We start from the raw sequence: 21,880 nt of genomic DNA on the forward strand, positions 1-21,880 counted from the left end.
TTTAAAGGGTCTGTGTATGTTTTTTTCCTACTACCCTTATATCATCTCTTGGTTCCAGGTGCAGTAATGGATGGACCGATTTGCATACCTTCATGAAAAGATGTTATCTGCATATCAGCAAGCATTAATCATTATTTTTATTTTATGGTGTGAGAGGTGTCAGACATTTTTAGCAGCTCTTTAATATTATTGAATTCATATTCTCCTCTTACTGTACATAATGCGATATTTAAAATGTGCATGGAAGCTACGATCTTTGCAGTTCATTGCTGTACTGGGATTGCTATGGATGCTTTCCCTACTTAGTCAACTGAAAATAGGCAGAAGTGCTGCCTACATCCTCAGGTATCAATGGCTAGAGTATACCAATGATGATGAGAGCCCAGAGAAAGTTTGCAACTGCTCAGCAATCCTGCAGGGAGAGAAGGAGGCATTGCAGCAAGCCAAATTATTTACCATCAGCAAAGAATTTCAGAAGAGTATTCAGATTCCTGATGAGTATTATATTAATGCAACCCAAGACTGCAGGTTTGTACTTTAAATAGCAGGTTTCAACAGAATCTAACATGATTTAAATATATGGCTTTTAAAAATAATATTATTTCCTCAAAACTGAATTTACAGGAAATTCAAAATAACCAGGAAATACATAACATTCCCGTTAAGCAAGGAAGAAGAGGACTTTTCCCTGGCTTACTCTATGGTTGTCCATCACAAGGTATGTATTTTCTATTATCAGAATTTACTGACAATTATGTCAATGGGTTTAAAGAATGCTTAAACTTCAGATTGATTAAAAAAAAAATCTGTCTCTACATAGTTGTGTGTAAAAGATTTCCTTTCCTTTCACACTTAAATGTTTGAGATTCATCCATCCATTCTCTTCTGCTCATCCTGCTGAAGCCAATCTCTGCTACCATAGTGCAAGAGACCAGATCATCAAACAAATTTAAATATTGGTCAAAAATAACTCAAGTTAACACAAAATGAAACAGCTTCAGTTTCTAAATTAAGTTGTTTATTATGAATGGGCTCTCAGCGGAGGCGGCTGCATCTTTTTCCCTCTTCCTCCCTTATCTTTCCTGCTTGGCTTTTATGTCCTTGTCTGGTCTCGTCTAACTCTAACCTTCAGATAGTCTCTCAGTCTTGTTCTCTGAAACCTAAAGAATTATGGATTTGATGAACTCTTCCCTTAACAAAATTGGTACCCTATCCTCGACAAGAAGCCTGGGCTCGGGAGAGCCTGATTGTCCTGCAGAGACATTTGCTGCTGGATACGCGATGGTCGGTTGCATCATGTGCCTGGCAACACACTCTTGATGGAGGGCATTGAACGAGATGACAATGATAACAGAGTTCAGGCTGATCAGAGCTGGTTGGGACCTGGCTTATCGAAGAACAAAGAAAGCTGTTCAAAACCCCACAAGGCTGGCCGACATGACTGATGATGAGCAAGCCGTTAGTACTCAGGCTGTGTTTATTGAACGGAATATGGATAAGATCTTGGAGAAGCTCACGGCTCTGGAATGGGAATTGAGAGACCTGATGACCAGTAACAGACATTAGATCAACTGCGAAATTGGAATGCAATTGTTCATTCGAACCCAAACAACCGTCTCCTTCATGCAGCTACCAAAGGCTACCAAAGGCTGGCTGGAACAACAATTCTCCTTGATATTCTCCTTGATGAGTTTTGACTATGTACTCCTATTCTTTAAGGTCACCTGCGTCAGTTGGAGGACTGTTGATTTGTGCTTAACCAGGTGAAAGGACACTGTCTCTCAGGATACACACACACACACTCTGTCATTCTCGATCACCCCAGGGGGCATTTCCCTTTTTGACCTTGGGACTTCCAGGCCATACTCAGCACAGATGTCATCATGTGTGAAGTCAGGGCAACGGATGCGTTCTTTTAGGGACTGGCACCAAGCAGGAGGTCTTCCATAGAATGGGGACCCTCTCCAGACTGAGACTAAGGTTAAAGATGTATGTGATAACCTCACAGAGTTGATCTGCACAGTCCCTCAAAAGTCTAGAGCGGATTCCATCCCGACCCGTGGCCTTCCTGGTTTTCATATTCCTCGGCTGACTTTGCACCTGGTCAGTCGTGATGGAGAGGCTGCAGTGTAGGGTGTGGGTGGGTGGCTCTTGATGACTGGCGTGGGGGGAGGAGGCAGAGTTGTTGAAGGAAAAGGTAAAGGGGGGGCAGGTGAGGTGCATTTGATGTCACCGGTGTTATGGGGGGTCCCAGAGAGGTGTGAAGGAGGCTTGAAGAGCCCTGGTCGATGGGGGAGGGAAGGGCTACTGAATCAAACCTGTTAAAAAACTGGTTCAATCTGTTAGCCCAAACCTGGCCTCCAGACTCTGGACCCCATCTGCTCATAGTGCTCCGTCCAGTGATGGTGTTCAGTCATCTCCATACACCTCTGGTGTTGCTCTGCTGGAGCTGCTCCTCCAGCTTCCTCCTGTAGCTGTCCTTTCTTCTCCTTATCTCTCTCCTTAGCTCCTTCTGGACTCTCCTCATTTCCTCTCTGTTTCCATATCGGAAAGCCCTCCTTTTCTGCTCCAGCAGGGTCCTCAGATCTGGAGTCAGCCATGGCTTGTTGTTGGAGTAACACCGTACTTTCCTGGTCCGTACAGTGTTATCCATACAGAAGTTGATATAGTCTGTTATACAGGTGGTTAGTGTGTCGATATCCTCCCCATGTGGGCTGGATAGCACCTCCCAGTCTGTAGTTTGGAAGCAGTCTTTCAGTTCCATTATCAACAACAATATAAAAGTATGCACAAAAGGAATTACTAATGTAAAAAAAGTGTTTTTATTTATATATGTTTATATAAAAATATGCTTTTATATATCCTTTTAAGACCTACCATAGATCCAAGTCCACCAGAGCTTATCTTTATGTTTTACATGCTGTAGTGCCATTTTTGGGAGCATTTCAAGTTGCTATACATCAATACAACCGTTATATCCCAAATATTAATAATATTTATGCATTAAGCCCATAGTAACTGCATAAATTGCAAAAAAGTGCAATAAACTACACAAAATTGAAATTTGTGAAATTTAAGAGGTTTATCCCTCAAAAGTGTAAATACATAAAAGTTATAGTTAAGTTAATAGTTTCCCACAGGAAATTTATTTTGAGTGTCATCATAGTTTTATTTTTGAGATACACCAATTTGTATATACTGCAGGAAAACAAAAAATGAATAAATGTTATAATGCAAATTTGCAAAAAAACCCAGCATGTGCATCAAAATAAACTATTTCCAGCAGAGTAATTTGAGTTCTAAGCATCCCAGTAACGATACAGAAAAGCATAAAGTCAAACAGGACTTTTAAAAACACCAGGATAGGCTTGTAAGGGCCTGAAGGTGAAAAAAACCCCTACATTTCCCGAGAAAATGACTTCACTTCCGGTTTTGGGCAGGTAATTGTGGACATGTGATAGTTCGCGTTGACGAACAGCTGATCCTATCGGCTAGGGGTGGGCGATATAAATGATATAGGATAGAAACGATATAAATTTGGCCAACGATAGAGATTTTGACTATGCTCTATCGCGATAGCGCATGTTGATGATGTCATCAAGCTGCACCTGTTTTGGTCGAAAGCATCGCAGCAGCTAAAACCATTATCATCTGCAAATTATGCCGGGCGACAGTCATAGCAAAGACATGAAGTATGAAATATGGGGAAAGCCAAAAACTGCGCTTCCTCCACTTACGTAACATTGATTCGTTAATGTTGAATTCTCTCGCAGCTGTTCTATTCCCATGTTGTTGCAGTATATTAATAACTAACCTCCTATTGTGGATGAATAATCTCAGTTGTTCTCCTGACTGAAGTTTGGCCCGTGTATAGCATCCTGCTATGCGATTGCATTTGTCCCTGACCACCACAATCCCTCACGTTAACTTTTATCGAGTGGAAAAAAAGTTGGCGTTCATCCTCCAGCTTCACTGTGCTAATGTTATGCTAACATAGCTGTGTCGCTAGCAATCACGTAGCACAACATTATATACCAGGTAGTCCAACTTCAGTAACCTATGGTGGCCCTGAGAGGCCAAACGGACTGCAACTTCAGAAAACACTTGCAAAAAGAAAAACACTTGCAAAAAGAAAAATGCTGCAAAAAGAAAAACGCTGCAAAAGCACACAAAGCACAACGGAAATAGGAAAAAAGACAACGGAAATGTTTCTGGGGAGACAATAACCGGACGGACCAGTTGCACGAACCAAAACATGTATGGCTGTATCCCAATTCAGGGTCTGCAGCCTTAAAGTACGCAGCCTCAACGATCCTCAAGGGCCGTACTTAAAGACCGCTAAGGCCAGAAGTGCTAGGCTTGTGAAATGGGACGGTCTAGCCTCTGTTGTGCTGCCCGGGTTGCCTAGCAACCATGATACTAACAGCTGGAAACGTTTCATACAGCTTTGTTTGACAGAAATGAAGGAGAAAATCTTTTGTTCATTTGTTTGTTTGTTTCTACATGCGCTTTGATCATTCTCTGATTAAGGTCAGCTATTGAACGGCGTATATTTTAAAGTAAAGGCTTTAAAACCAAGTTAGTACAAACGTCACTAATGTCACATAACTTTGCCGACATGTGGCCAACAGTAATGTTTTAATGTTCTTCGTTATTAAACATTTGCACATAAATAAGTGACATAATATTCAGTACTTAGTTTACTAAGTTACTCTTCTTGCGCCCCTCATCCGCCGTTTTTTTCGGCAAAATTATCCACACCCACGCCGCGCTATGCATTCTGGGATATGTTGGGCCGCGAAGTCTACACCGCCACGTCCTTAAAATTCAGGGAAATGAAGGACGCATTGAGGGCCGCATTTCGAGCAGCCTTCGAATTGGGTCAGCCTTCGTCGCGTCGCTGTGACGTAATCGGCCTTAAAATGCGGCCTTTAAGGCTGCAGACCCTGAATTGGGATACAGCCTATGTATGGCTGTATCCCAATTCAGGGTCTGCAGCCTTAAAGTACGCAGCCTTAACGGTCCTCAAGGGCCGCGTACTCAAAGACCGCTGAGGCCGGAAGTGCGAGGCTTGTAGGCTTGTGAAATGGGACGGTCTAGCCTCCGTAGCGCTGCCCAGGTTGCCTAGCAACCATGATACTAACAGCTGGAAACGTTTCATACAGCTTTGTTTGACATAAATGAAGGAGAACATATTTTGTACATTTGTTTCTACATGAGCTTTGTGTGATTTGATAAGTATCTGAGGCTGAGACCACAGGACTGTAAAACATGATTGTTGGGCTTCATTTCTGTACTGAACAGTCATTTAAGATTAGCTAGTAAATAACAATTAGCTAATGTTGTTCATGAGACTAAAGTCATTTCACTTTGTTAATGTAAATATAATATGGCCAATATTATATTAATCATTATTAGTTATTACAGCAGTGAACATGAACTCTGTGCCAAACACTGAGCTTCAGTAAAGATTCAAGTTGCATTTATTTATATTTCCTATCACATTAAATCTTCACTTAAAGACAAGTATCTGTGACAGTGTATATATAGTGTATTATATGTAAGAGACAAATATTGTTCTTTTAATATGTTGGCATTACTAAATTTGGCTCAATGCTTATATATGTGTGGAAGAAATGTACGAGCTGTGATAACTGTTTCTGATAGAATGAAGAGTAGACTGTGTGGGATTATGATATTATTTTATGCCATGTTAGACCCCTAATTAAAGATTGTGAATTATTATGTAGTTTTCAGTTTGCATTATGCTCCTGAACTAGAAGAAGGTGATAATTATTACATTTGGTAAACTGATTTGCATTACATTAGACTGTTGATTTATTGTGAATGAATGATATTGTTTTATGATGCATTATACTGCTGAGTTATAAGAAATACTGTTCACAGAAAGTCATCGTCTCATTTGTCTGATTAGAAGAGAACAGAGCATACTGCCCCATTTCATCAGGAGCAGATAAACAGGGAGCCAAGGTCGTAGCTTAGGCGCTGTGTGAGAAAGAATGTTTAGGCTCTGATGATTAGGTGGGGGCCACTAGAGGCTATAAGAGTTTGATCAAGGCTCCACCATTTTGAGATCTGATGCTGTCTGTGTATGGTGTCCATCTCCCACGCGTGTGTTCATTAAATCATCGTTTGACTTGACCCGGCCGGACCAGTGTTGTTATTTTGGTTTTCCTCTTGTATCCATTCCCAATATTTGAATCCGTAACAGTTTTGGGGGCTCGTCCTGTGGTATTGGGATGGAAGTTTTGGAGGCTTGGACGGTCCGAGGTGGTCAGACGGGCAGACATTATCCGGCAATCGAACTGAGTGGACAGGCGCCTTTAAAAAAGAGGTAGGCACAGGCCTGTTGATTTGATCCGAAGTGTGCTGAATTGGACGATGAAATTAAATGTCTATTCAGTAAAAGTTGCCGGTGAGTGTCTGTTTTGATTGTGATGAAAATCTCATGAGTTTTGAACCTTGAAATAAGCTTAAAGGTAAAAATACTGAGTTAGAGTCTCAGGTAAAGGTAAAAATACTGAGTTAGAGTCTCAGGTAAAGGTAAAAATACTGAGTTAGAGTCTCAGGTAAAGGTAATAATACTGAGTTAGAGTCTCAGGTAGATGGATAGGGAATTGGTCAGTTTGGGAGTTAGAGTCTCCATTGGTCTAAAGATTGCATCTGTGTTGGTCATGTTGCGAGTTAGAGTCTCCATTGTCCATAACGTTGCATCTGCCTCAGTCATACTCTTGTCTTTGGGTGTTGTCTGTTGTTTAAAAGTATTATAAATTTTGTTAGAACGGTGGTTAGAGTCCACTAGGAGGCGCAGTGCTCAGAGGTAACGCTTGCCAAGGCCAGGGACGCCTAGGCCTTGTCCTCTTTGAGGGATAGTCAGTTGGTCACTGTGGAGCTTGGGGCACTCCAGAATAACTAGGAGTTAGAGTCTCCTTACCGTTTGGAACGGTATCTGCGCTTTTTTGGGCACTGTAAATTGACTTAGGGATTTTAGAGATTAGGCCAGATACAGTTAGAGTCTGATACTGGTTAATTGATTACAAAAAAGTTGGACTTTCTTCGGTTGGACCCGTTAACTTAAATTTGTCAAAATTGTGTAGGCGCTAAAACTTTCAGGCCTGAGAGTGATTGTAAATATAAGACGTCTTTGTAATATAATAGAAAGTTGAGTGTGAAACGAGGCTGTGTGTGACGACAGTGCGCTGCGAGCTATTTTTTAGATAGTGTGTGAACATGCAAATGAGGTGGCTGCTGTGAAGCCCACAGAGGACTTCCTGTTTAGCGTGTTATTGAGTTTTATAAGTATAATTTGCAAATAATGATACATGCCTGTAATTAAAACGCTGATTTTGCTGATTATAATATTACAAATAAAGTTTTGAATGACTACGGTGAATGTTTAATGTTTGGCTGAGTTTTGATATGGGAGAGACGGCTTCGCAGCTGCTGGGGGTAAGTGACCGGAAACTTGCATGCCCATAAAAGGCAACTGCCTGACTGTGTGAACTATGCACCGAGAGAGAGTAAAATCTAGGTGGATGAATTAAATGGATGTTGTAAGAAAAATAGTAAATGAATGTTTTAGTCTCTTAATACAGGTGGATTTCTCTCAACCAGGAGACCTGAGTACAGCAGCAAAAGGATAGATTAATAAAATTGGGACGACACACATGCCAAGCTCTGGCTCAAAATTTTACAGGTTGACCTCTCACTTTGTCCCCACCCGAAAAAGAAGCTTAAAGGACATCTTCTCCTCCAGTTATCGGTTACCATCACTGGAAATTTTCAGGCAAGTTTTTCACTGAATTGTTTTTGGCACCATGTGTCCCTGAATCTCACAAGCAAGCTCTAATTCCTGGCTGAAGACATGGAATGCTGTTATTTAAGGTGGGAGATCAAAATTTGGGAAACAAAATTAAAAACACACACAATTAGAGAAATGCCTTGTTGAAAAAAAAGTTAAAATAACCCACCCACAAACGCACATACACGCAATGAAGAAACAGCTTACATTCATGAACACGTGAAAATTTTCCAGCAAGTTTAAAGCAGCGAAACTTAACATACACCTGATGTTAAATGATAAAGTCTATCCACTACTAACAATTAAACTCTCTGGGTTGCAGGACAACAACTTGACTTCAAAATGACAGACACTGGTAAATCACAAACCAGTGATGAAATAATAAATTTAGTGGTTAAAAGAGTCGAATTGTGACATGTTTTTTTTTTCTGATTGAATAATACAAGAGATTACTGAATGAAATAAAATTCCTTTTTTGAATTATTAAACATGATCTTAAGAATTTTAACGTGTACCTGTGTTGTCCTGTCAACTTGGTGGGTTATGAGTTGATTATATAGTGAGAAAAAACAAAAAAAAGGGGGGGAGAAGGCTGACACAGGGCCTGGCCCCTCTCTGAATAACATAGCCAAAACAACATCATTTTCAAACAACATCATTTTCCTGTTCGTCTGTTTTTGTTTTGTTTTTGTTTTTTCTCTTTATGCTTAATTACAGGCTGCTTTGTCGGCCCGGAAAGCCGAGGCTGACCTGGACTCCTGCTCTCCCCTCTACCATCTTTGCTCTCCCTTCTACCATCTTTGATGTGACCCTGACCAAATGCTACAGCAGCTGGACTCACAACAACAGCCTGAGAATGTCAACAGTGCTGCAGGAAAGAGATCTCATGCAGCGGAGACGGAGAACGTTAAATCCAAGGCCCGTTTCACTACACGGGGGAGATTTCCAGACAGCTTCAGCTGACAGAGCTGTGACGAGACGCCTATTAAGCCCGGATGAAAAGTGAGGCCGAGCAAAAGAATGCTGACCTTAACAACACTGCATTAAAACTGTGCAGGACAGTGATGGACCAACACGGAGGATCGGGCAGCAAAAAGGGCGTGCCAGAGACACGAGGAGTAACTGAGGTCAGGAGGCACCTCAGATTGGACAAAAGCAGCAGAAGAACATAAGCTGAAGGCACAGGTGTCGGGGCTCGGTCAGGAGCTGACCTCTGAGAAGAGCCGAACAGCAGAGCTGCAGAAGGCCGTGGAGCAAAGCAAGGAAAACATCAAAAACTTCAATCTGACGTGTACGGAAAAGACTCGTGAGGTTTCTGCCCTCAGTGAGAGCTCAAGACATCAGAGCAGAAACTGAGCATGGCTCAGGAGGAGCTGGCTGCTAATCGAACCCATCAGTCAGGCTTAGAGTCCCAGATACAGGACTTGAAATCAGCCCGGAGCTTGCTGGAGCAGGAGGTTGCCAAACCTGACAAGAAGCTCCAACACAGGAGCAAACCCTGAAGGACCTACAGAAGCAAAAAGGGTCAAGTTAAGGAGGAGCTGGATAAGGAGAAGATGCAGGACACTGGAGAAAAGGACTGCCTCAATTGGGGCCAGAACCAGTATGGAGAGAACTTTGGGCAGCAGCACCAATGGACCCAAACGGACTGAAAAGGAGGAGAGCAGGACCCCAGAGCACGCTTCAGGCCATGGTTTACCCAGAACACCAGAACAGGAAAGTGATGAACACAAACACACACACAAACACACACCTCTACATACACTGACTCAGAATCAAGAGAAACACACATATGAACACATATGCACTTGTTGATTGACTGAGAAATGACACACACACATGCACACAAATCAAAATGCTGATTCAATTCACTGAGAAGTGATCCACACACACACTCACATACACACATACACATACACATGTTTGTGCAATGAAGAGTGATACACACACGCTGCTGCAATGAAGAATGCTTTACTAACAAATGCTATGCTGATACGCAAAATGCTGCACACAAACGTCCAAATACAGAATTTGTTACAGCAACAAGAAGCCATTGATTGTTAACTGGTTAAATGCATTTCATGTCACCCAGAGGGCATTTGTGCAGATTTAGGGGACAGGGTCTAGAGCAGTTTGGTTATGAAAACAATGTCTGTGAGTGATGTCTGTTTATGGCTCAAGGCCTCGACCGAATTGTTTACTGTGCTTCACACAGCCTGATAAGGAGCAGTGGTACAGAGTGAAAATGATGAATTAACGGTGTGAGCCTTATTTCGGAGAGTTACATGTTTGTGATTGAGATTTAATTGAAGGAGGAACACACTGAAGAAAAAAAAATAATAATAAATAAAAGAAAAAGAAGAAAAGGGGGCCAGCCCTCGGATTTACGTAAGCATCCTACATGTATTTAACACAATTGCCTCAGGCTTTAAAGATCTGTACAAAATTCAACAGGAAATCATAGCTTCCCTGTATTTCCTACATTGTTGGCATGCTGGTGAGTGCTGTTGCTCCACAGTAAGAAGGTCCTGGGTGCAAGTCCACAGTCTGGCTAGTTTGCAGTGGTCTCTCTCTGGGTATTCTGGTTTCCTGCCACAGTGAAAAGTCATGCAGCTGTTAGAGCTAGGTTAATTGATGATTCTAAATTATCCGTGAATGTAAGTGTAAATGGTTGTTTGTTTCTAGGTGATAGACTGGTGACCGGTTCGGGGTGCACCCTGCCTCGTAACCTATCACTTTAGAGTTATTTCCCAGCCCTCGTGCAATTAGGATAAAGATAGGAGGATGGTAGTTGGTGTAGACCCATTCAATTTTTATGGTAATCAGAATTTAGACTTTGTTGAACCGTAGGCAATATGAAGACAACATGTAGTATTTAAGGGACCAAGTAGAATTTGGATAAAAGTTAGTGAATAGTGTTGAAAAAATGACAGAATTGTGAAGGATTAAAATATTCCAGGAGCTTAACTTACTCCATCTGAACATGTCTTAATCATGTAATATGAACTCAAAATGCACAGGTTTACTGAATATGAAAAGGTTGTGTTGATTTAACTCAGTTGTTTAAGTTTCTACCAAAGCAAAACATTTGTGTGCAACTAGTGTTCACTATTGACTGAAGTAAGTCCAACATGTTTTTGTCAGTGCAAAAAGAAGTTACGGTACCTGTATGCTTACACAATATTGTCCCGGGACGGAGAAAAACTTTCTGGTGAAGTTTTGGTTGATTTTGGGTTTTGCTTAACACTAGGTTGATTTTATCAGTGAGGTTTGGATTGTTTTCTTTCTCTAAGAGAGAGAAAGATGGTTTTATGCTTGGACATGTTTCTAACGGGCCCCAGTATTTGTTATTATATGAGTATTTTATTGGTTACGTTTGTCTTTGCTTTTGTTACAGTGCACTGAAATAAGAACATCTGAGAGGAGTGATCCACCGGTGGTGATATTTTGGTATTTTGTGAGTTCCTGATTTAACAAATCAGCTCTTTAATCCAGGCCTGAGAGATTGAACTTTAAAGCGCTATAAAACATGATTACTAGAAACAGTTGCAAAGTATTTTTCTCCATAATTATAATGGGCTCTGGAGAAATTCACTTATATGGGACATTGATCACATGAGAAGTCCTGAGCCTAAAAGGATTGCAGCGAGTCAATCCAGTCAAAAAACAAGGAACTGTTTTCCTTTAAAATGATGACGTCATCTTGCTGGTGATGGAGGCTTGATTAGGTTGCGCGTGAGACTCCATTATCAGCAATATCTGGTATGAATGTGTGTGAATGTATGCATGTGACTGGACTGTGATGGACTGACGACTAAATGTTTAAACTGACTTGACACTGAGACAAAAACGATACCGACTTTAGGATTAGTACATGTCTACAAACAATTCACCCAGCTTGTAAAAGAAGGGTGGATGTTTTGTCTCGCTTTGTTTTGTTTTTGCAGGAGTAGGAGGACAGAGACTAGGGGGGGAGGCTGTAGCTTCACATGAGTGTGAACTGCAGACTTAACCCTTTGGTTGCTAATTTTGAGCTACTGATGTTTCCATCAAGAAAATTGTGTTTTATTAGCTGTGTTTCGATTAATGTATCACTTTATATTGTTGGGAATGTTAAATGCTAAAGTGAAGAGAAGCTTTGATTTCACTCATGACTGAACATGTTATTATTAACCATAGCGGGCCACTGTAAAAAGTCAATCAATTTTGATAGAAAAAGCAAGAAAAAACTCTATTGATACCTACACAGCAAATCCAGCATGTCTAAATTAACACTGTCAGATTTGATTTCAACACTTTTAAAGTGTCTATATGGGTGGACACCAGAGAGTGTTAATTTGACTCTTTTTGGAGAGTTGGTACGTTAACTCTGATTTAGTGTTAGACACCAAATCTCTCTGGAGTTGATAATTTAGCACTTGGTGTTAAGAGTTTATATATTAACTCTCAAAGAGTATTTTAGTTTAGCTACGTAGGAGTTATCTTCTAATTAATTCTAAAAAGCGGGAATTTTACTGTTCTGAACTTCTAGAAATTTCTTTTGGAAATAAACATTTACTAAAAAGACGCAATGGTTTTTGAAAAACATTTATTCTGAACTGTGCACCACAATTTCAAAACATTTTCTGAAAGATGTAACAGTGTACATGTTCTCACTTTCATTAGAATTTCGTTTATCAAAAGGTCTGACATAGGTGAGCTGGTAAATGCAAATAACAGCATTCTCATTACTTATTTCAATAAATACAAAATACAATATGCATGTCCTTCATTCATCACTTTGTGGAACTGCAACGCACTTCTGCTCTCCCCCATATTCCATCTTCACAAGCATATCCTATGTGGAGATTGAATAAAAATTAGTTGACACTAATTAATGGCACAAATCAATTGCAGCACAGTAAAAAAAAAAAAAAGAAAAAAAAAAGGAATCCTTTTTGAGACATTACTTGTGTAAAGTATTTTCCCAAAAGACAAGAACACAGACAACAGGTAATACTGAACTAAATGTAAAACCTCAACCTTTTTCATTTTTACCTAAAACCGTGTGCACAAAACTCTGGAGGAATCTAAGTGCTAACGTAGAACTCAGTCGGGACTTGGGACATCTGCTACTGCTGTTTGCTCGTTTTTTATGGGAGATCGTTTTCAGGCTTCAAGTAGCACCATTATACCAACATTTCACATTCTAGACATTGTTTTAGGAGTATTTGACCAAAGGTTTGACTGAAAATTCACATGCAAGCTTTTTTTTCAAGGCTGTGGTATTTGCCCGCAAACAATACCTTTCAGCTAGCTAAAACAGAATATTATGCTATCACCGAGCAACATGGCTAATGCCTTTCACACAGCTTTGTCTCAACTCCAAAGAGCCACAGAAGTAAAAGCTAATAACAATAATTGAAACAATCTTTGAAAACATGACTTACCAAGCATGGCAAACAACTCAAATATGTAGAGCAAAATGTTTTGAAACGGCTTCACTTCAGCTTCGATTGGAGCCGTGCTGGGGGCGGAGTCTGTGAATTTACTCTATTGGTGTCATAGCCCCTGTAGGAGTTCAGAGTTAAGAGGTCAAGCGTTAATGTTTCCATTGTAACACCTCCAGATTTGAAATAGAAACACTCATTTTTAACACTCGATTTTAACTACTATCATTTTACACCTCAGAGTTACATTAAAAGAATGTGACTCTACTTAGAGTAAAATTAACTCTAAGACTACTAATACCAAAACATTTAACACTTTTGAATTTGCTGTGTATGAATAACAGGGGAATGATAGACTGTCACTTTCAAAATAGAGATATGTAATGACAAACGTTGGTCAAAGTCATTTAGGTTCTCCATTGAAATAGTCAATAATTTAGAAAAGTAAGATAGAACCGACAGGGGTATGTGGTGCTGCACAAGAGCAAAATAAAGAAAAATTATTGTGTTTAGCTTTGATAAATTAAAATTAAAATGTACCATTACACTCAGAGGATCAATATGAAATTCAATATATGCTAAGTTTGTATGAAGTACATGACTGATAACTGTTCTGTCCTGAGCTTTTGTTTTTACAGCACCCACTTGACCACACCAACAGTTTCTCGCCACCAAAAGCGGGTACTTGCAAAGAATAGGGAGGAATATCATCAGAAGTGGGAAAGGTAAGCCCCGATGGGGGTGATAATGTAACACACCCAAAGAAAGATTTTAGGTCTGACCAACCGTCTCAGTCGTGGGCAAAACGATGACAGTCAATAAAATTCTAAAAGATAATTTAGTGACAAAAAATATCAAGAGAAAAGATAAACAGTCCAGTGTCCCATTCATGAATCAAATAAAAACACACAGTCCCAAGGCCAGAGCCAGCTATGCCACACGGCCAGTTGCACTCCACATGTTGCCTTTAACAGGGGTAGAAGTTGTCCTTGGAGACCCACTACCCTGCAAGCATATAGCCAGTGATCACTCCAACCTGTGCAACTATGCTGCCTTTAGGCTGTGGCATATAATAGGCCCTGGCCTGCACAGAGAGACAAAATGACACCTTCAGTATAAAATTCATAGCACAAAACCCATCCATCCCAAACATATCAGATTATCACATTACATACATGCACAGAGAGACAAAATGACACAGCAGTGTTTGTAGTGTGGGCTATAAGTAGACCAGTGTATCAGTGCAATCAAGTACACGTGACTCTAATTAGTCCAACCCCATTCCAGCCATTGGCTAACCAAAAATGTGACACACGCACAAAAAACCACTCCCAACCCAGTGCAACTTCACACAATAATATGGAGCTGAATTAACACGGGCACACTAGTCTACCATGTTACAATAACACCATTAATTTCACGTATGGTCAAATTCTTAAAACTTGACCCCAAACATGAAAAATTGTGGAGTTCTAGATAAACATAATGCAACAAACCACATAAGGATGGAGCATTGGAATTAATAAGATGGTGAAAAAACACGCAGGAAAAATGTTGATCATGTTGATTATGTTTATTCTAGTGTGCAGGGATTGGCTAATCTGACCAGGAAATGTTATAAATGGATTGTCGGAACAATCAGCGTTAAAATCACCTTTGACAGTCCAGACTAAGATGGCGTTGGACATCTTCAGGGCGGAAAAGGGTTGGTGTGACCAAAGTGTGGTTTGGCTTGTTGTATGTATATTTGATAATGATATAGCTCTGGATGGACCAGTTACCAGGGCATGGAAGGAGGACAGACTCATTAAATGAGGAGAAGGAATTTTCTGGGATTGGAGATCCTGTGGGTGAGTGGTTGACTAAAAGCATGCATAAAATAAAAGCTATTTTTTGTTATTGATTGGTAATAGATTGATAATTGGCCACATTCACAGTTGTATTGACTTGTAGTGGATGTAGTCTACTTCATGTTTAAGCACTCTAATTAACAGATTGAAAATAGTGACATTAAAGGAAGAACATGCAGCGCCACCCTGTCAAATGCCAGTGCCGGTGGGGCTCAGTGATGAATCAGGTGAGCTTCATGGCTGAATCAAAACATAGAGGCCCCTGCTGTGGTCAGTAAGGGATAAAAAGGGTGTGTTTTACTGTTATTTTAGCATCAGCATTATTGCTGCATCAGAATCATATAACAAGCATTGCATTGAACATTTATTGAAGCTATTGACATATTAACATTTGTATTACAGTGATTGTTATAACCCCATGTTAATCTTCTATCTACAGGTGTCAAAAGTAGTCAACAAGTTCATGTTGAAGTGAAGTTCATAATAATACAGGTTTTGTTTGTAGACGATTGTGAAGACGCAGGCTCTGGGCGGAGCCAGGTGTTGAACAGATCTAACATGACAATTAAATTGATTTCATTCCCTAACACAGAATAACAAGATTGGACCAACGACACTGGATAGGAGAAAGTCTGATACTTTCTAAGATATGAGCTCACTAACCTTGTTTTTTAATTTTCTAGCTTAATTGAATGGACACATGTTAGAATTAGAAATGGCTAATTTGTTTTTTATGTCTTTTATTAGAATGAGTGGTTTTAATCATTTTTATATATATCTTGCAAATGTGCTTATAATGAGTTGGCACTCGGTCTTTTGAAGGTCATAAGCTTCGTTCGGCGATAGTCCGGACTGATAAAGTGTAAGAAATTCCTTGAGTGCAGCGGGTTACATGCAAACACGCTTACACACACATACACTAAATTACGATAAGTCCTTGAGACATTCTGAATATTTTAAACAAATTCTGAATCACCAAAAGATCAGTAGATAGCAACATTAGATTGTTAGAGCTAGGAAGAGAGGTGTTTTGGTTTTCTGTCTCTTACAGAGAAAGGAACAGACACCAGACGAGGTCACAGATATACGAGGATCCTTGGCAGCAGAGACAGTTACGGTGACTGCGGAAACATCAACTGGGTTCAAGTGTCATGGCATTTTGGGCTCCAGTTAGTCACCTAAAAAGGATGGATCAAATAAACACAGTGATAACCACGAAGGGGTTGACGGAAATCCAGGAACACCACACCAACGACGTTCGAGAGGCTGTTGGTCATAAGGAGAACACCTTTCTGTTCCTTTTCCTGGGGAACACAGCTGTGATCCCAGAATACACAGATCATTGTTTGAAATCGGGGCAGAATAATCCCCTGATCTGTGCAACGACTGAAGGGTTGTCTAACCCCTGAGGTTGAAGGACACAAGAGCAGAGAATAACCGACTGGAAGACACTGGTGCCTACAGCAATAAAATAAAGGTTAAAAGCTCCTCGGACAGAGGTTCTAGTCCGAGTACGTTTGGAGGGTATAAGGTAGCACTGAAATAAAGCTGTGGGAGAACTGGGGAGTGATGGGAGTATCATCTGTACCTACTGTTGTTGTTGTAATAAAAGTTTTTCTTGCATCTGAACTGCGTAAACACAGAGGTCATCTCACATATGGTTCACCCAACAGGGGGACAAAAGGCCTCAGGAGTAAGGAGAAATGAACCCGGCAACACTGGATTGCAGGGTGTAAGTGAGCTCTTTATGTCTAAAGAGCTCATCAGGGGGAATTGTGGGATTATGATATTATTTTATGCCATGTTAGACCCCTAATTAAAGATTGTGAATTATTATGTAGTTTTCAGTTTGCATTATGCTCCTGAACTAGAAGAAGGTGATAATTATTACATTTGGTAAACTGATTTGCATTACATTAGACTGTTGATTTATTGTGAATGAATGATATTGTTTTATGATGCATTATACTGCTGAGTTATAAGAAATACTGTTCACAGAAAGTCATCGTCTCATTTGTCTGATTAGAAGAGAACAGAGCATACTGCCCCATTTCATCAGGAGCAGATAAACAGGGAGCCAAGGTCGTAGCTTAGGCGCTGTGTGAGAAAGAATGTTTAGGCTCTGATGATTAGGTGGGGGCCACTAGAGGCTATAAGAGTTTGATCAAGGCTCCACCATTTTGAGATCTGATGCTGTCTGTGTATGGTGTCCATCTCCCACGCGTGTGTTCATTAAATCATCGTTTGACTTGACCCGGCCGGACCAGTGTTGTTATTTTGGTTTTCCTCTTGTATCCATTCCCAATATTTGAATCCGTAACAACTGATATATTAAATATTCCTTTATTGGGTGAGAAAATCAGACCATGTCATAACTGCTTTAAGTCATACAGAATAGATATCAGAGCCTTAAACAGGCTGACTTCTGCTCAATGGGTCAAACTGGGCAGAAAGTATCCAAACACATAACATCATTATAGAATATGATGTAACACTATAGATCAACTTACCTCAGAATATATAAAGCATATAAACAATTACAGCAATATGATGCAACAAACACAGCAGTACTACTAATCCAAAATACTCAAAGCTTCATAGAACTGAAACAAACATTTATTTTTAGCTCCATTCTGCTGCTGAAACACACTTTAGGTTTCTGAACATTAAACTTGTTGCTGCCTTTCATAGTGTGTAACTTGAAGGCCCTGAGTACTTTCTCCCACACTGACAACACTGGAATGATCAAATGATTTGAACATTACCTAATAAGACTGATTCAGGACAGACAATTAGTGATTTTAAACTTTCCTAGCAGTCCTTCACAAACAGGGAACAGTCTGTCTATTCTCTCCATCTGTCAGCTGCTGCTGGCTCTTCCTCCTCCTCTTCCTCACACACTGCTGAGTTTGTCCTGGTGGATCAGGGGTGCAAAGCCTCAAAGATGATGTGCAGCAGTGGGTCCCTCAGTCTGTCCTCACTCTGGACACTTGCAGTTGTGACACATGGAAATCAAATGTGTGATAAGCTGCAGGATTCAAACACAAGTGTAACTTATAAATACATGTTCATACTTTTATTCCACAATCAGAGAGAAAGAAACAGAGAGAGAGTGCAGGACAGACAGACAGGTGGCAGTCTCAGGTGTATACACTGCTACAAAACAGCACAAGAGAAGGAGGATTTAGTGTTTGTGTTATTACGAGTGCTAAACAAGAAGAGTTCCCAGATGGTACAGTGGACACATGTGTGACTCCTGTGATTAAAGCATCTTTCTTTCAGCTTAACGAGTGAACCGTCAGCTCGTTCAAACGCACGTTAAAGTCCGTTTGACACCACTGAACAGAAGCAGCAATATAACTTAGCTAACATTAACAGTGCAGTGAATCCTGCTTGTGCCATGATATTCAGGACTGCAAACCAAGCAGCATCACTGACTTTCAGCTTGTTGTGTTTGTGGATATATGACTGACTTTAATTATCCATAAAATCATCAGATTATCTGTAGAATTGAGGTCAACTATTGAACGACGTATATTTTAAAGTAAAGGCTTTAAAACCAAGTTAATGCTGAAAGTACAAACATCGCTAATGTCACATAACTTTGCCGACATGTGGCCAACAGCAATGTTTTAATGTTCTTCGTTATTAAACATTCGCACATAAATAAGTGACGTCATATTTAGTACTTACTTTTGACAGTTCACTCTTCGGCCGCTCCCTCCTGCCGTATTTTGCGGCAAAATTATCCACACCCACCACCGCGCTATGAATTGTGGGATATATGGGACCACGAAGCGTGCACCGGACCACGCTTGATATTTGGGGAAATCGACGGCGCATTCGGAATATGCATTTGGAGTACACTTCGAATTGGGACAGCGTCGCGTGGCGGTGACGTGATCGCACTTGAAATGCGTACTTCAAGTGTGCATACCCTGAATTGGGACACAGCCATACATGTTTTGGTTCGTGCAACTGGTCCGTCCGGTTATTGTTTCCCCAAAAACATTTCCGTTGTCTTTTTTCCTATTTCCGTTGTGCTTTGTGTGCTTTTGCAGCTTTTTTCTTTTTGCAGCATTTTTCTTTTTGCAAGTGTTTTCTGAAGTTGCAGTCCGTTTGGCCTCTCAGGGCCACCGTAGTAACCCTACAAACGGCACTGCTGTTTAGTTTTCTGTCTTCATTTATGTTGGAAGTGGTAGCAGAGCTGTACGTTTTAATTAGTTTCAAAAATCTCTGTCAGAACATGGTATGAAATGTTTAGGTGTAAACTAGCAATAGATATATAACGATACACAAAATTCACGGTTCGGTTCGATACTTTGGTGTCACGGTTTGATATTATATATATATAGTATCGTTGCACCCCTAATATATATATATATATATATATATATATATATATATATATATATATATATATATAGATAGATAGATAGATACAGATATATATAGATATATAATTAATAATGATAATATTATCATTGCCTAAATGTAGTGAACTGAGATGTTGAAGGGTCACACCATATGGTGTCAGGTAGTGTCTAAAAGACACACCCACACACATGCATATACGCACACAGACAAGCTTACACATGCTTGCCTTAAAACTGTCACGTGGTTGATTGAACTGTGTGTAACAGCTGTCAATAAAAAGAGGCAAGTTGTTGCTTGGATGGGTGAGTGGCAACACTACTCACCTCGACCCTTCCCTTGCCGACAAGTAAACCGAAAGAGCTTTGAGTGTCTGCTTTGTTCGCAGTGACAGATTTCTGAGACAGCGAGGTCTGTGAGTTTGGACCTAACATATATATATATATCTATATATACCTATATATATATATAGATATATATCTATATATATATATATAGGTATGTATATGTATACACACACACATATGCACCCCAATTTTTCCAATTATTTATTAAAATTCAAATCATTCAAGTCCAATGAATAACTTGAAAAAAGGTTAGTGGTGAACTGCCCCCACTCTGTTTGCATAAAAGCAGTGGTTGAGCATACTGTGGTATCACACCTTTGTGAGCACAATTTACAATAAAAAAATGGAAAAATTGGGGTGTTCTAAATATGTCATTTAATTTGATAATGTTATTATCTAAAGTACTACTTTTGAAGAGTATCAGCAAAAACATTTTACAAAGTGAATTAAATCCTTTTTATCTTTAGGTGCAGAACTTTGAGCGACTACTGCGAGCTATCTACGCACCTCAAAATATTTATTGTGTTCATGTGGACAAAAAAGCACAGGCTTCAGTCTTTATTGCCATCAATGCCATTACTTCCTGTTTCCCAAATGTGTTCATGGTCAGTGAGGCTGTGGATGTGGTCTACGCTGGATGGACACGTGTACAGGCTGATCTTAACTGTATGGCTGATCTCTATAACACCAGTACAACATGGAAATACTTCATCAACCTCTGTGGTCAGGATTTCCCTCTAAAAACTAATTTGGAAATTGTGCAAGCTTTGCGTTCACTGAAAGGAGGTAACAGTTTGGAGTCGGAAGAAATGCCTCAAGGAAAGAAGAAGAGGGTGATGAATGCTTACCAAGTAGTTAATGGACAAATCCAGGTACTTCTTTGGATATTTCTTGTAATGTATCATGTAGCTATTATCAATTCTCTTTGCGTTTGTAAAAATCTTCAATTCAGATTGACTTACCATCATATTAACTTTTCAATTGCCCCAGCCAATAGGAAAAACAAAGGATCCAGCTCCCTTTAATCTGCCCATACTATCAGGAAATGCCTACATTGTGGTCAACCGAGGTTACATTCGCAGTGTGTTGGAAGACGAGCGAATACAGGCCCTCATTGAGTGGGCCAAAGACACCTACAGTCCTGATGAGTTTCTGTGGGCAACAATACAACGAATACCTGGTGTTCCTGGCTCATCGTGGCCCAACAGTAAATTCGATATTACTGACATGCATGCAATTGCACGGCTCGTGAAGTGGCAGTGGCACGAGGGGTCAGAGGGTTCCTTGCAAGCAGTATACCCAGAGTGTAAAGGCCACCACATTAGATCAATGTGTGTGTATGGTGCTGGAGACCTGCAGTGGTTGATTGAACAGCATCACCTTTTTGCCAATAAGTTTGATGCAGACAGAGATCCCATTGCTATCTACTGCTTGGAGAAATATCTGAGACACAAGGCACTGACTGAGTTAGTTTAGGTGAAGTGTTTATTATCTATTATAAATTAATATTAAAAAACTATAAACCTAACTTAACTATAAACAGATTCTTTCAATGTTCATTTTAAATTAACATGCCATTATGTATATTTATATATAAGCAGACTATCATTGCCATTTTACCATGGCATGTGAGAGGTTCATAACCGAAATCCCAAAAAACTAATTTAAGCATTCCACCTGAGAAAATATTTTAATCCATTTAGTTTATTAGTGCTATTCAAAATTATTTTGGTTTTGGCTGTGATTATAGTTAAGGAAAAAACACAAGGAAAACTTGCAAGAAATTTGATTGCAGTCTATGTAGAAAAAAAGGCTGGGTGAATTATTTAATGTCCAGAAAAACTACAGCCCTAAACATAAGCCAAACTCACCTCAGTACATGTGACGAAAAATACTCTGAAGTATGTGCCTCTGTAGCTTACATAGGTACAAACAGGAAATATGTACAGTATCGAGATATTCTGTTCAATTACATTCAGTTTTATTTACATAGCATTACCGCAACAGTTGCAATATTAGAAAGACAACCCCCTATGAGCAAGCACTGGCAACACCAGG

General features: G+C 39.9%; 1 protein-coding gene across 1 annotated transcript; it reads left to right on the forward strand.

Annotated features, from left to right (window-relative positions):
• The first annotated feature begins 220 nt into the window (after positions 1-220).
• On the forward strand, positions 221-21,298 carry LOC102794983 (beta-1,3-galactosyl-O-glycosyl-glycoprotein beta-1,6-N-acetylglucosaminyltransferase-like). The gene is made up of 4 exons (XM_006789717.3): positions 221-528; positions 625-718; positions 20,290-20,694; positions 20,813-21,298. Exons 1-4 carry the CDS (start codon positions 221-223, stop codon positions 21,296-21,298), a joined length of 1,293 nt encoding a protein of 430 aa, XP_006789780.3.
• The last annotated feature ends 582 nt before the right edge of the window (positions 21,299-21,880 follow it).

Source organism: Neolamprologus brichardi, chromosome 12 (assembly GCF_056152115.1).
Source record: "Neolamprologus brichardi isolate AB-2024 chromosome 12, ASM5615211v1, whole genome shotgun sequence".
Lineage (NCBI taxonomy): Eukaryota > Metazoa > Chordata > Actinopteri > Cichliformes > Cichlidae > Neolamprologus > Neolamprologus brichardi.

Coding starts and splice junctions, on each gene's coding strand:
- LOC102794983 (XM_006789717.3), top strand. CDS start 221: ATGCGATATTTAAAATGTGCATGGAAGCTACGATCTTTGCAGTTCATT. Junction 719..20,289: donor CTATGGTTGTCCATCACAAG/GTATGTATTTTC, acceptor TTTTATCTTTAG/GTGCAGAACTTTGAGCGACT. Junction 20,695..20,812: donor TAGTTAATGGACAAATCCAG/GTACTTCTTTGG, acceptor CAATTGCCCCAG/CCAATAGGAAAAACAAAGGA.